Source organism: Kogia breviceps, chromosome 14 (assembly GCF_026419965.1).
Source record: "Kogia breviceps isolate mKogBre1 chromosome 14, mKogBre1 haplotype 1, whole genome shotgun sequence".
Classification (NCBI taxonomy): Eukaryota; Metazoa; Chordata; class Mammalia; order Artiodactyla; family Physeteridae; genus Kogia; species Kogia breviceps.
The window spans coordinates 32,012,599-32,028,375 of record NC_081323.1 but is presented as its reverse complement, the minus strand read 5'-3'; the positions used below and the strand labels follow the sequence as shown (position 1 = coordinate 32,028,375).

Genomic DNA, 15,777 nt, shown 5'->3' with positions numbered 1-15,777 from the left:
TCAGGGAAGTGTGTTTCTGGTCCTGTTGTCCATCCCTGGGCAACACCCCGCCGGAGGCAGAGGCAGGATTTCTGGGCTCCAAGCGCAGCCCACAGCTAAGGCAGGCACCCCCCTTTCCTGAAACGAGAGACTAGTGGGGACTCTGCCCTCCCAGCTGCTGACCTGTCGGCCATAGGCTCTGGCTCACCAAGACCTGCAGCTTGGCATCGAGAGGGCCATGAAAGGAAATGCAGTATCAGTGACCAAATGCCTTGCCTCCAGACCCTGTGTTCTACTCTGTGGCCACTTTCCTATCTGCCAGGGGCACATCCGGACAATTTCCTCAGCTTTCCCACGTGTCAGGGTCCAGGCACAGCCCTGGGGCTCAATAAATAAGGACTCAACACAAAGGAATAAGCAAGTGGAGACCTTGGGAGGGCTTTGCAGTTGCCCAGGCCTCTCGGGTGGACAGGAAGGGGCGGGGCTGTCAGGTGATGGATGCAGGGACACACCCAGCAGTTGGCCGCCCCTTCCCTGTGTACTCCTCAGCCCGTCTGCCATCTGCACCTCCCCCAGCCCTGGTCCCCAGACTCCCAGGGACCTAGAACAGCACTGGGATTTGGATGCTGGTTTCCTCGTGGCGGTGGTCAGCCCGGGAAAGCAACATGCCCTGCTGGAAGGTGCATTTGTGACTCTTTCTCCTTTTTTTCCCCTCAAATTCTTGATGATCTATGCTGAGGGGAGGGGGGTGAATGAAAAGGGCGAGGGAGATTAAGAGGTACAAAAGTCTAGTTATAAATGAGACACAAGGATGAAATGAAATGTCCAGCATGGGGGCAGTCAATAATATTGTAATAACTTTGTATCAATAGGGTGACAGATGGTAACTAGACTTATCTTGTGGATCGCTTCGTAACATAGAGGAATATTGTTGTGCAGTTGGAACTAACAGTGTTGTAGGTCAATTACACTGTAATTTATAAAAAAGAACTGAGGTATTTCTCCCCCAAGTCCTGCATTGGGGGAGGGCTCCTCTCAGGAGCACCAGGCACTCCGCGGTCCAGCCCACCCCTCACAGATGCTCACTGCAGGCAAGTCCTGCCAGAGGAGGAGTCCCAGGGAGTGTTCACCTGTCAGCCAGGTGGGCTTCGACCTGCTCCTGTGTGGTTGTTGACGCTTTCCTGGCTGGCCCTCACCTGCACACCAATGCTGTAGTTTCCACACCTACGTTTTGGAACGTGTTTCCTTCTTGTCATATTAACCCGCTTCACCATCTCAGCCCAGCCCTACACATACACACACACACACACACACAGAGCGAGAGCCTGCCTCCTCCATGGCCTCTGCTGAACCGTATCTCCTGGTCATCACACCTTTAAGCCTCCCCTTCCACACTGAACCAGAGCTGATCTAGGTGACCAACAACGCAAAGAGGTGACGGTGTGTCACATCTGAAGCTGGGTCACCGAGGGCGCTGTGGCTTCCATCCCCGTCGTTTGGACACTCTGTCCAGAGGAACCCATCCCCCTCACCCAGCGCACAGAGGCCAAGTGGAGAGGCCTGCACTGAGAATAGCAGAGACCACCTGCCGACAGCCAACGCCAGCCAGCAGCTGGGAGGGCAAGCCGCCTGGAGAGTGGGTTCTCCGGGGCCAAACTCACCTTCAGACGAGGGCAGTGCCATCAGAGCCTGAGTGTGACCTCAGGATAGGTGACATCAGCCAAGCCACCCCAGACCCCTGGTGCACAGACACCACGGAGACATAAATACATTGCTTAAGCACCAAGGGCAGGGTGATCAGTCATGCAGCATTAGATTATACCTCTTACCCTGTGCGAGCACACACACACGTGCACACACACACACACACACCCATGCACAAATGCAGCCTACTCTCCGTGTACCATCACTCTTGCATTTTTCTGCCTCAATTCAAAACCAAAGGTAAAACACAAATCTCCAAATGATATAGCTAGCTCCCAGGTTGGATCAGGGGTTAAAACTGTTTCTAAAGCCATCTTGCTGTGTTTTCCAGAGTCCTGGGCAGGGAGATTTCTATGGAAATCCATGGATGGACATTCTCAACGCATCTTCAGAGCCTTGTAGAAACTACCCACCAGCCTGAAGCAGTGGAGGGGTGGGTCTTCCTATTAGTTCCACACAAAGAGCTGTCAGTGAAAAGTAACTTGTGCCCAGAGTTTGGTGAAATACGGAAACAGGTTCACGTTCTCTTCCATTCATTGGGAGCAGACTGCCCCTGCTGGTAAATGCATTGACCAAGCAGAAAACACTACCCAGCCCGGCACCACATTCTCCGCCTCCACGCCTGAAGAATGCACAGAAAAGCAAGAAGGCTACAAAATGAAGTCAATAGGTCAGATGTGTTATTTAAATGTTTTGCGAGTGTCTTTGCTTCTTTAAGTGCTCATGAGAGTGGCAGAATGTGCTAGAAGTCCATTAGACAGGCTGGCATTCTTTCTTCCGCATATTGAGTTCAAAGTTCCAGGGTTTGGATGCCACAATAAAGGTGCAATGAAACATCTAAAAGAGACAAAAACAATAACCCGCTTGTAAGAAAAATTGCAAAAAATAAAAGTCAAAAACCCCCAGAAGTTCCTATTTCCAGGTGCCAGGATTTGGCTTCAAGGGGACCAAAAGGCCGTCCGAGCCAGCCACGCCTCTACAGATCCCCAAGCTGTTGGCCCAACGGCAGAACAGCCAGCCTCATGACTGGGATGGACCCCCATCGGTTCACCTCCCTGAGAGCTGAAGCCATCACGGTTGTGGCTCCATTTGCTCCAGGTGAGCAAGATTTGGAGCCCAGGACCAATTATCCTCAAGAAATCCTCATGTCCAGCTCTGGCCCTTCTCCAGACACGCCAACTTCCTGCAGCCCATGGAGACCCCACGCAGCGTGGAGGGCCCAGTGGGTCCTTCCCAGGGGAGACAGCACCACATGAATAGCCAGGGTCCTGCCCACCTTGGAAAGGGGTGTCAGAGTCTGGCCAGATTCCGCCAGGGAAAGCTTGCAGCTGGGGAGCTGGGAAGAGACACAGGGCCTGCAGAGAGAGTGGGGCTGCAGGCTCCTGGTGTGGATGAGATCACTGTGTCCCTCCTCTCACCTAAAATCTTTATTCAGTTAGAATAAAAATATAAAGTACGAGTAGCGCTTTATGGCAACACCCAGTAGGAGTGAAGTTGCATAAGATACACAGACTGAGGGGTCAGGTTGAGGGGGAAATAGGACTAAGTGACCAGTAACCCAGACAGGCCACGGAGGAACTGAGGCCAGGTCGGCGGGGGGTCCAGGCCGGAGGGGCATCAGGATGGCTGGAGCTGGTTCCTGGCAGTGGCAGGGAGGGCAGGGAGGGCAGGGAGGGCACTTACCAGAGGGTTAACTAATTGCTTAACTTGTGATCGCCAGGGTAGACAGGAAACAATTGCAAAATAAAGGGATTGAAAACCCAATTATTAAAATCAACCATAGAGGCTACTTTAGCACTGTATTAACATATTAAAAATCTTTAAGAGGTGAAAAAATATTGGACAAGGAATTCAACTTCTTAGAACTCTGCCCACAAGGCAACAATAATCAGATATACACACAAACAGAAATAAAGAAGAATATTCATTATGGCACTGTTCATAATAGCTAAAAATTAGAAAAACTTAAATAATCAATTCTCAGGGGTTGACTAAATAATATGTGGAAACACCATTAAACGAAGTCAAATAGTTTCATTACATAATGCTCTCAAATAATTTTACGGTTTTGGAAATCCTTAGATTTTATTATTAAATAAAAATCTAAATTGTGGAACAGTGTACAGTGTGATTCCCCACTACACAAAAATACAAATGTAAAATATAGAAAAAACTAGGATGTATAAAAATAAGTTGATAGCAGTAAACTTTCCATAAAGGTATTTTTAGTTGATTGTTTTTTTTCTTCTGTAGTTGATTTTAAGCTACTTAATACTTTGGAAAATTTCTAAATTTTCTACCTTAAGTGAATAGGGCCTATTACTATTTAAAATAGTATCGGGTGTGGTTTTTTTTTTTTTTTTCTTTTTTTGCGGTATGCGGGCCTCTCGCTGCTGTGGCCTCTCCCCTTGCGGAGCACAGGCTCCGGATGCGCAGGCCCAGCGGCCATGGCTCACCAGCCCAGCAGCTGCGCGGCACGTGGGATCTTCCCGGACCCGGGCACGAACCCGTGTGCCCTGCATCGGCAGGCGGACTCTCAACCACTGCGCCACCAGGGAAGCCCAGTATCAGGTTTTAAAATTTATTTTCCAAGGAGCTCAGGTAGTTACCCTTTCTTCCTTTCTAAGTCTCAATAAATAAAGAAAACAGATAAGTTCGAATCTATACGAGGTCAGAAACGGGGAATCTCAAGGAGTTCCATGATCCGTGCAAGGGCAGAGACTGGGAGGAATCTTTGGAGGGTAACAGGTGATTTTACGCAAGATGATCCAAGGCTGTTGAACTCTATCTTAACACCTACCTTCTGCATTTTGGGATCCTGTTGTACTAAGCAGTTTTCATTTTCCCCTGAAGCTTTCTTGCACATTGTCCGGGCAATTTTGACTTCAAGAAGGTAATCCAAACTATCTGTGACCTGTCCATGAGTAATTTAAAGTTAGAGATCATAAAAGAATATGTGGTATCAATTGTCATTTCTGATAAACAAACATGTCACTGACTGCTTAGGGAAAAAGATGTCTTCTCACCTCCTTTCCTCCTACAGTTTTTTTTTTTGGGGGGGGCAGTTTTAGGGTAACGTGGAGGTGGTTCTTACCTTGCTCTCTCTCTCTCTCTCTCTCTCTCTCTCTGTTTCTCAGTCTCTCTCATTATGGTATTTAATTTGAAAGTAATGACAACTGTCACCAAAATAAAACAAGAAAACTATTCCCTAAAGACCATTTTCCTGGGAAAACTAATGGTTTGCTCATTGGAGCTTGGGAAATAAACAGCATTTTCATCAAAATCCACTGAGAGTGTATCGATTCCCTTTAAAGTTTTGGTAGTTTTAGTCATCCTTGCCTTATTCCATGTCATATACCCTCCCAAATCCCTGACTTTCTGGACATCTCCCCTCCCTTCCCCTCCCCATGCAGAGCTCCCCTCAGCGCTGTACTCAAGAAGGGTCTCACAGGGGAATGCAGATGAACAATGGCAAATGTCCATTCTCATGATTAAAGAATGAACAGGAAAACAAAGTTTACGAGACATCAGGGAGAGAACATGTGAATGAGAATGACCAAGTTAGTTAAACACCATAACTGAGCCCAGAAGAATAAGAGATAATTTGGAAAATACAGTAAACATTTTGGAAGTTCTAGAAAAGTCACCTGGGCATTGAACAAAATGGGTGTAGGCAGAATTCTAAGTACAGTTTCATGAATATAAAGTATACTTAAAAATTTTCAGTTATGCATCTAAGTGTCTGAAAGGACACTTGTGGGGTGCCCCCAGGATTGATGAGTCTATGGGGGATGCAAGAAATCAGTGGTCACTTTCACTTTTTACTTCAACTACTTCCAAATGTACCCCTAGCGCATTTTTCATGACTGGATATTAAGTTTCTCTGCCTCAGCACTGTTGGCATTTGGAGCTGGGTCCTTCTTGGCCATGGGGGGGGCGTGCTGTGCCCGGAGGGTTGTGACCCACAACCCTGGCCTCCATCCCTCCATTCTCAGTAGCAGCTCCTTCAGTTGTGATGACCAGAAACATCTCTGGGCATTGCCAAAAATGCCCTGTGGAGCAAAATCCATGCCCAGTTGAGAAGAAGTGCTTTAGCTTTGAGTTATATTTCCAAGTGAAAATTATCAAGAAAACAGACTTTCCCATATCACACTCCACAACCACTGACCGACCACCAGCCCCATCTTGACCCCCAATTGCTCAGGAAAGGGAGGCAGATGGGGATCCAGCTTCAGAGGCAGCCCTTCACTCCTTTCACGGCCAGGCCTCTCTGACTCTCCTGGCCTCCTGTGACACTGTCCCCTCCTGGCTGGCTGCAATGTCCCATCACCTTCATCCTATCCAGCATCACTCAGAGGCAGTAGCATGGGTGGATTAGGAGCAGGCAGCCTGGGTTTAAATCTTGGCTCTTCTACTTAGTAGCTGTGTGACCCTGGGCAAGTTACTAAACCTCTCTGTGCCTGTTTCCTCCTATGTGAACTTGAAAACCTGAGTGCGCCTACAGAAAGCCACTGGATCTAGCACAAAGTAAACATGGCTCCAGGCTGCCATTGGCGGTCTTTCCTACCAGTCTTCGCTGTGTGTGAAATCGGCATCAGAACCCCAGCCAGCTATGAACTGGAGCAGGCGGCCACATGCTTTTTCTTCAAGAGCCAGAGAGGAAATACTCCAGGCTTTGCAGCACAAATACAGCCCAGAGGACCCTCAAAAAGTTTGTGTGGCTGTGTCCGTGTTTATGGACACTGAAGTTTTAATGTAATGTAATTTTCATGTGTCACAAAATAGTCTCCTTCTTTTGTTTCTTATAATCATTTGTAGCTCACAGGATGTACAAAGATGAGAAGTGGGTCAGATTTAGCTTCAGGCTGTTAGTGGCCACTGCTGATAAAGATCTTTGCACTTTTAACTTAAATCATCCAATGGAATAGAGCAGTTTTCTTTCTATAGCACCTGGGCATACGTTATTTTTATCTGAATTTTCACCCAGCATTTTTCTGTTCGCTTTTGTTAGGAGTTATTTTTGTTTGGGGGGTGGTGCATTCTTCCTTACCCCCTTTCTTCAATATGTTTTCCAAGGAGTTTTAAACACTTCTCTTCTAGCCTCTTTTTGAACCTGTTTCTACCTGATTGTTTTGCATCCTTACCTGCATTTGAGCTGACAGTGAACTAAGAAATAAAATGTACATTCGTGAACAGTCCCTCCCATCATGAAACTTGCACAAGCCTCTTATATAGCCTCATCCACCAGAGGGCAGATAGCAGAAGCAAGAAGAACTACAATCCTGCAGCCTGTGGAACAAAAACCACATTCGCAGAAAGATAGACAAGATGAAAAGGCAGAGAGCTATGTACCAGATCAAGGAACAAGATAAAACCCCAGAAAAACAACTAAATGAAGTGGATATAGGCAACCTTCCAGAAAAGGAATTCAGAATAATGATAGTGAAGATGATCCAGGACCTCAGAAAAAGAATGGAGGCAAAGATTGAGAAGATACAAGAAATGTTTAAAAAGACTTGGAAGAATTAAAGAACAAACAAATGGAGATGAACAATACAATAACTGAAATGAAAAATACACTAGAAGGAATCAATAGCAGAATAACTGAGGCAGAAGAATGAATAAGTGACCTGGAAGACAGAATGGTGGAATTCACTGCTGTGGAACAGAATAAAGAAAAAAGAATGAAAAGAAATGAAGACAGCCTAAGAGACCTCTGGGACAACATTAAATGCAACAACATTCACATTATAGGGGTCCCAGAAGGAGAAGAGAGAGAGAAAGGACACAAGAAAATATTTGAAGAGATTATATTCGAAAACTTCCCTAATGTGTGAAAGGAAATAGCTACCAAAGTCCAAGAAGCACAGAGAGTTCTGTATAGGATAAACCCAAGGAGAAATACACTGAGACACATAGGAATCAAACTGGCAAAAATTAAAGATGAAAAATTGTTGAAAGCAGCAAGGGAAAAATGACAAATAACATACAAGGGAACTCCCATAAACTTAACAGCTGATTTCTCAGCAGAAACTCTACAGGCCAGAAGGGAGTGGCATGATATACTTAAAGAGATGAAAGGGAAGAACCTACAACCAAGATTACTCTACCTGGCAAGGATCTCATTCAGATTTGATGGAGAAATCAAAAGCTTTACAGACAAGCAAAAGCTAAGAGAATTCAGCACCACCAAACCAGCTCTACAACAAATGCTAAAGGAACTTCTCTAAGTAGGAAACACAAGAGAAGAAAAGGACCTACAAAAACAAACCCCAAACAATTAAGAAAATGGTAATAGGAACATACATATCGATCATTACCTTAAATGTGAATGGATTAGATGCTCCAACCAAAAGACACAGGCTTGCTGAATGGATAGGATACATAAACAAGACCCATATATTTGCTGTCTACAAGAGACCCTCTTCAGACCTAGGGACACATACAGACTGAAAGTAAGGGAAGGGAAAAAGATATTCCATGCAAATGGAAATCAAAAGAAAGCTGGAGTAGCTATACTCATATCAGGTAAAATAGACTTTAAAATAAAGAATGTTAAAGGAGACAAGGAAGGATACTACCTAATGATCAAGGGATTAATCCAAGAAGAAGATAAAATAATTATAAATATATATGCACCCAACATAGGAGCACCTCAATACATAAGGCAACTGCTAACAGCTATAAAAAGGGAAATCAACAGTAACACAATAACAGTGGGGGACTTTAACACCTCACTTACACCAATGGACAGATCATCCAAACAGAAAATTAATAAGGAAACACAAGCTTTAAATGACACAATAAACCAGGTAGATTTGATTGATATTTATAGGACATTCCATCCAAAAAAAGCAGATTACACTTTCTTCTCAAGTGCGCACAGAACATTCTCCAGGATAGATCACATTGTGGGTCACAAATCAAGCCTCAGTAAATTTAATAAAAATGAAATCATATCACGCATCTTTTCTGACCACAATGCTATGAGATTAGAAATCAATTACAGGGGAAAAAAAGGAAAAAACAAAAACACATGGAGGCTAAACAATATGTTACTAAATAACCAAGAGATCACTGAAGAAATCAAAGAGGAAATCAAAAAATACCTAGAGACATATGGCAATGAAAATACAGTGATCCAAAACCTACGGGATGCAGCAAAAGCAGTTCTAAGAGGGAAGTTTATAGCTATACAAGCCTACCTCAAGAAACAAGAAAAATCTCAAATAAACAATCTAACCTTACACCTAAAGGAACTAGAGAAAGAAGACCAAACAAAATCCAAAGTTAGCAGAGGAAAGAAATCATAAAGATCAGAGCAGAAATAAATGAAATAAAAACAAAGAAATCAATAACAAATATCAATAAAACTAAAAGTTCTTTGAGAAGAGAAACAAAATTGATAAACCATTAGCCAGACTCATCAAGAAAAAGAGGGAGAGGACTCAAATCAATAAAATTAGAAATGAAAAAGGAGAAGTTACAACAGACACTGCAGAAATACAAAGGATCCTAGGAGACTACTACAAGCAACTCTATGCCAATAAAATGGACAACCTGGAAGAAATGGACAAATTCCTAGAAAGATATAACCTTCCAAGACTGAACCAGGAAGAAATAGAAAATATGAACAGACAAATCACAAGTAATGAAATTGAAACTGTGATTAAAAATCTTCCAACAAACAAAAGCCCAGGACCAGATGGCTTCACAAGTGACTTCTATCAAACATTTAGAGAAGAGATAACATCCATCCTTCTTAAACTCTTCCAAAAAATTGTACAGGAAGGAACATTTCCAAACTCATTATATGAGTCCACCATCCCCCTGATACTAAAACCAGAGAAAGATACTACAAAAAAAGAAAATTACAGACCAATATCACTGATGAATATAGATGCAAAAATCCTCAACAAAATACTAGCAAACAGAATCCAGCGACACATTAAAAAGATCATACACCATGATCAAGTGGGATTTATCCCAGGGGTGTGAGGATTCTTCAATATACACAAATCAATCAATGCAATACACCATGTTAACAAATTGAAGAATAAAAACCATATGATCATCTCAATAGATGCAGAACAAGCTTTTGACAAAATTCAACACCATTTATGATAAAAACTCTCCAGAAAGTGGGCATAGAGGGAACCTATCTCAACATAATAAAGGCCATATATGACAAACCCACAGCAAACATCATTCTCAATGGTGAAAAACTGAAATCATTTCCTCTAAGATAAGGAGCAAGACAAGGATGTCCACTTTCACCACTATTATTCAACATAGGCTTGGAAGTCCTAGTCATGGCAATCAAAGAAAAAAAGAAATAAAAGGAATACAAGTTGGAAAAGAAGAAGTAAAACTGTCACCGTTTGCAGATGACATGATACTATACATAGAGAATCCTAAAGATGCCACCAGAAAACTACTAGAGCTAATCAATGAATTTGGTAAAGTTGCAGGATACAAAATTAATGCACAGAAATCTCTTGCATTTCTATACACTAATGATGAAAAATCTGAAAGAGAAATTAAGGAAACACTCCCATTTACCACTGCAGCAAAAAGAATAAAATACCTAGGAATACACCTACCTAGGGAGACAAAAGACCTGTATGCAGAAAACTATAAGACACTGATGAAAGAAATTAAAGATGATACCAACAGATGGAGAGATATACCATGTTCTTGGATTGGAAGAATCAATATTGTGAAAATGACTATACTACCCAAAGCAGTCTACAGATTCAATGAAATCCCTATCAAATTACCAATGGCATTTTTTACAGAACTGAACAAAAAGTCTTAAAATTTGTATGGAGCCACAAAAGACCCCGAATAGCCAAAGCAGTCTTGAGGGAAATAAACGGAGCTGGAGGAATCAGACTCTCTGACTTCAGACTATACTACAAAGCTACAGTAATCAAGACAGTATGGTACTGGCAGTAAAACAGAAATATAGATCAATGGAACAAGATAGAAAGCCCAGAGATAAACCCACACACCTGTGGTCAACTAATCTATGACAAAGGAGGCAAGGGTATAAAATGGAGAAAGAACAGTCTCTTCAATAAGTGGTGTTGGGAAAATTGGACAGCTACATGTAAAAAATGAAATTAGAACACTCCCTAACGCCATACACAAAAATAAACTCAAAGTGGATTAGAGACGTAAATGTAAGACTGGACACTATAAAACTCTTCTAGAGGAAAACATAGGAAGAACACTCTTTGACATAAATCACAACAAGATCTTTTTTGATCCACCTCCTAGAGTAATGGAAATAAAAACAAAAATAAACAAATGGGACCTAATGAAACTTAAAAGCTTTTGCACAGCAAAGGAAACCATAAACAAGACGAAAAGACAACTCTCAGAATGGGAAAAAAATATCTGCAAACAAATCATCAGACAAAGGATTAATCTCTAAAATATATAAACAGCTCATGCAGCTCAATATTAACAAAACAAACAACCCAATCCAAAACTGGGCAGAAAACCTAAATAGACCTTTCTCCAAATAAGACATACAGATGGTCAAGATGCACATGAAAAGCTGCTCAACATCACTAATTATTAGAGGAATGCAAATCAAAACTACAATGAGGTATCACCTCACACCAGTTAGAATGGGCATCATCAGAAAATCTACAAACAACAAACACTGGAGAGGGTGTGGAGAAAAGGGAACCCTCTGGCACCGTTGGTGGGAATGTAAATTGATACAGCCACTATAGAGAACAGTATGGAGGTTCCTTAAAAAACTAAAAATAGAATTACCCTATGACCCAGCAATCTCACTTCTGGGCATATACCCAGAGAAAACCATAATTCAAAAAGACATGTGCACCCCAATGTTCATTGCAGCACTATTTACAATAGCCAGGTCACAGAAGCAACCTAAATGCCCATCGACAGATGAATGGATAAAGAAGACATGGTACCTATACACAATGGAATATTACTCAGCCATAAAAAGGAACGAAATTGGGTAGAGACGTGGATGGATCTAGAGACTGTCCTACAGAGTGAAGTAAGTTCAGAAAGAGAAAAACAAATATTGTATATTAATGCATGTATGTGGAACCTAGAAAAATGGTACAGATGAACCGGTTTGCGGGGCAGAAATTGAGACACAGATGTAGAGAACAAACGTATGGACACCAAGCGGGGGAAAGCGGCAGGGGGTGGGAGTGGTGGTGTGATGAATTGGGAGATTGGGATTGACATGTATACACTGATGTGTATGAAATGGATGACTAATAAGAACCTGCTGTATAAAAAAATAAAATTAAATTAAAAAATTTAAAAAAATAGTAGAATAGAAAAGAGTCCTACATCTGCAGAACTACCTCATGCTTGGCAGGGGTGACACTGTGGTATAGTGTCGAAATAATGTTCTTTTAAATAAATGGTGCTATTTGGTTAAAAAACAAAAACAAAAAAAGAAAACCACCCACACAAAAAGTGTACATTCGTGAAAAGAAGTAGCAAACACTACGAAATGATACGTTAGTGTTGAGCTATGTGGGTCTTTGGTTTATTTTATTATTAAATATCTGCCTTTAAAGCAGAACCATCTATATCTATTTGTATAAATGGAGAGCACAGATTAAAACGTCCAAGAAAGTGGACTAATCCTGGGAAAGACAGGAACTTCACTAAGAACAGGTACCAAATCTGAGGCCCCTGGGGCATCGACATCCATGAGGTTTTAATTCAGCCACCCATTGGGGACGCACATCCTGGCCCAGGTGTCACTGCCTAAAGACACAAACCACACAACTGGGGCCACACGGGGAACCAGGAGGAGCCCGGGGCCCACAGCCTGTGCAGGTGGACAGGAGCCAGGTGTCCCGGCCTGTTAGGAGATCCAGACGCTGAGTGAAACTTATGCCCACATAAGAAAACAGGAAACGGAGGCAGGTTGACGGTGGCTGGAGGGTGGGCAGTGCAGGTTAGAGGGAAGATGGGGCGAGTGGATGAGGAATGGAGCAGAGGTGTAGGTCAGGCCGGCGTCACACGTAACCTGGGCCCAGTGGGGCCCCCTCACCCTCTGCTGACCCCTCTCGGTGCTCACCCCTCCACCTCCCATCTTGGGCTCCTGCATAAACCTCTGGACAACCCTTTCTCAGGAAACACAGTGCTGGTTCAACGCACTCTTCTTAGACATGGTCCGTGTTCAAATCCCTCCCACTGCCCTAAGAACATCCTTTACAGTATAATTTTAAATCCAAGAGACAATACAGGAACACATCTCGCACTTAACATCATGTTTCTTAAGCCTCCTTTAATGAGAACCGTTTCCTTCTTTTTTCCCCATCTTTCACAGCACTGATATTTTTAAGCGGTCTTAGAGAATGCCACATAATACGGACTCGTCTAATTGTCCCTCGAGATCACCCTCGGGCATTCGGAGCAGGAACACCATATACAGGCGACGCTGTGTCCTTGCAGTGATGTCACATCAGAGGTACACGGTGTCAATTTGTCCCATGTGTCCTGGTTGTAATTAATTAACAAGCAATCCCTATAGTGGTCCACCCCCCTCCCTCCTCCTCCCTCTCCCCCTCTCCCCCCACACCCGGGGGAGGATTCATTGCTGATCTTCGGCCTGAGTTAGTTATTACCATGGTGGTTGCAAAAGGTGATTTTCTAGTTTCATATTTTTTCACATCTCTAAGTAGGCATTTTTCTGTAAAAAAAAAAAGAGCCTTCCCTTCTGCCCTGGTTCCTTTTTACAGTGAAAGCTGGATGTGGAATTTGTTCACTTGTTAAATGTGTTATAATCCATCCCTGTAGCCACTTAGGTTGATGATATCAGCTCAAACTGTCCCAAACTTGACCCCTTCAGGAGCCCTTCTGGGCTCTTACCTGTGTTTTCTGATGTGACTATAACTAAGTTTAAGTTATTTCAATGGATATATTATGTTTTACCCCAGAATGATAAAGGAGGAAGTTTAATTAACTTCCTTCCAGAAACCCCTAAAATAAAGTTCGTAAATTTTGGCTCAGGTGTCTCTCAGCTGCTCTCCACGGACGGCAGCCCTGCCACAAAGGTGAGTGTGGGGACAGAGAACGGGGAGTGAAAGCCACCAACCTGCTCCTGGGACTTCAGAATCTGTATCACCTTGAAGGTGTACTCGTCCTTGCTGGCCCTGTTGTATTCCTTCATGGCGAACCACAGTGCCTGCTGCACGTATATGTAGGATTCGGGGACGTCTTGGAATTTCCTCACCACCTTTGATGAACCCCAGGCCTGGACACCTCTGGACTCAAGGGCCACCGTGGCCATGAGGAGCAGCAGGCCGGGGCGGAGCCTGGCCATGGCACCTCAGCCCAGGGGGCGTGGCCGAGTCCCTCCTGTCCTTGCAAGGCTGGCCGGGCCCTGCTGCCTCTGTACCCGGCCCCTCGCAGCTCTGCTGCAGGCGGAAAGGGGAGAACAGCGGTTAACATCGTCTGCCCAAAAAAGAAGCCACCTGCGAAATGTGCAATTCAGTCCATTTTCCCATCTTGGATGCTTCCTTTCTGGAAGGACACACACCTCTGTGCACTCACGTGTGGGAGGGATGCACACATATGTGTATACACACACACACACACACACACACACACACACACACACACGCCTGTCCTTCCGGCCGGCTGGGTTGGGCCCTCTGGTAGGCACTGCACGTGCCGTGTGGCCTCTCATCATCAGAGCCCCGTGGGGCTGCGAAACCCTTTACACAGGAGGAAACGGCCACGGGGCTGCGTGTCTGCTTCAGACCAGGGCTGCCCTGCCTCAGTCTCACCCACGCGTAGGAGGGATCACAGCTTGTAAAGTGCATTTGCTTTAGAGGAATCCCTTCTGCCACAGTAGGTCACCAGGATTTGGCTCACGAGGCAGAGGCAGCGGTTAATGTGTCAGATGCAGACAAGGAGAAAGCCACTCGAGACAAAGCCGGGTCCGTGGGTTGTGCTCGCCACAGAGAAGTGGGGACAGAGTGTCCAAGCTGAACAGAGGACATGATGGCCAAACCAAGAGACGCCTGGTGTCCGTCAGGCTCTAGATACAGACACCGAGCACCGAACACTCCCAGGGTGTTAGCTCGGTTGTCCACCCAGGACACCGCTCTGACCCACGTGCCCTCTGCCAGGAATCGCCAACCAAGCCCAGGCCACGGGAGGCGACCTTCCCGTGTGCCTCCCAGAGACGGGGCCGTGGGGAGGCTGATGCGTGAGGACACCGGGTTCCCTCCGCCCGCCGGCCTGGCCCGTGGTAACCTGCCCCCTCCTGCCCGGCCTCTGCGCGACGGCAGCATTGACATGACACGCGTGGGATTGGAGCGGTTCAGACCCGCTCCGTGGCCTCTGGAGCAGTTGCCCAGACACACGGGACGGTTGCCCTGGGCCGCCTTCCAGCCAGCACGGCTAAACCTGGGACCCACCTGAGCACCAAGCTCCTTGCCACGATGCTGCGGCCGAGGCCTGAGCTGGCCGCCGGCCGCAGGCGGTCTCTCTCCTTCCTCAGGACCCGAGCTCGGTGGCTCCTGCCCGTGGCCCGCTTGTCTCTGGCACACTCAGTTCACAGCCATACATCTGCTCAGGGTGTCTGTCGGCGTCAGGGTGCGTCTGCCCTCAGCTGCCCTCCCTGCCAGTGGTCACCTCTGTTGCCCCTTTGTGATGTAAGCCCTGCCCCACTGATGCTGCCCAAGTGACCGGCCCCTCTGTCAGGGGACCCTCTGCCCTCAGAAGTCCACAGGCTCACCAGGAGCCCCCAGCATCTGCCCCAAGTGCTGAGTCCCAGCTCCTGTTCCTTGGCTCCTGACTTTCTAAATTTCTGCGCTTTGGATGTGGGCAGCTGGAAGTGAAGTCACCTCCAGGGCTGTTTCCATCAGTGTCTTGTCATGTGGCCCCTCAGTCTTAGGGACACCAAAGAGCCAGGCTCAGGGGACCTGGGGCCAGAGACCCTCAGGTCGGGAGGCCAGGGGTGGTGCCGAGGACGGACAGATTCTCCCTTGGCCTGCCAGCCATTCCTCCCCATCTCCAGCCTTGTTCCGGGCAGGCTGCCCTTGTCTGGTTTCCTCTCCTGTGTGTGATTCT

General features: G+C 45.4%; 1 protein-coding gene across 1 annotated transcript; it reads right to left on the bottom strand.

Moving 5' to 3' along the window:
• Nucleotides 1-2,436: 2,436 nt before the first annotated feature.
• CST8 (cystatin 8) lies at nucleotides 2,437-14,020 on the bottom strand. Its single transcript, XM_059036634.1, has 3 exons — nucleotides 13,793-14,020; nucleotides 4,484-4,597; nucleotides 2,437-2,520 (listed from the first exon to the last, which is right to left on the bottom strand). Exons 1-3 carry the CDS (start codon nucleotides 14,018-14,020, stop codon nucleotides 2,437-2,439), a joined length of 426 nt encoding a protein of 141 aa, XP_058892617.1.
• Nucleotides 14,021-15,777: the final 1,757 nt, after the last annotated feature.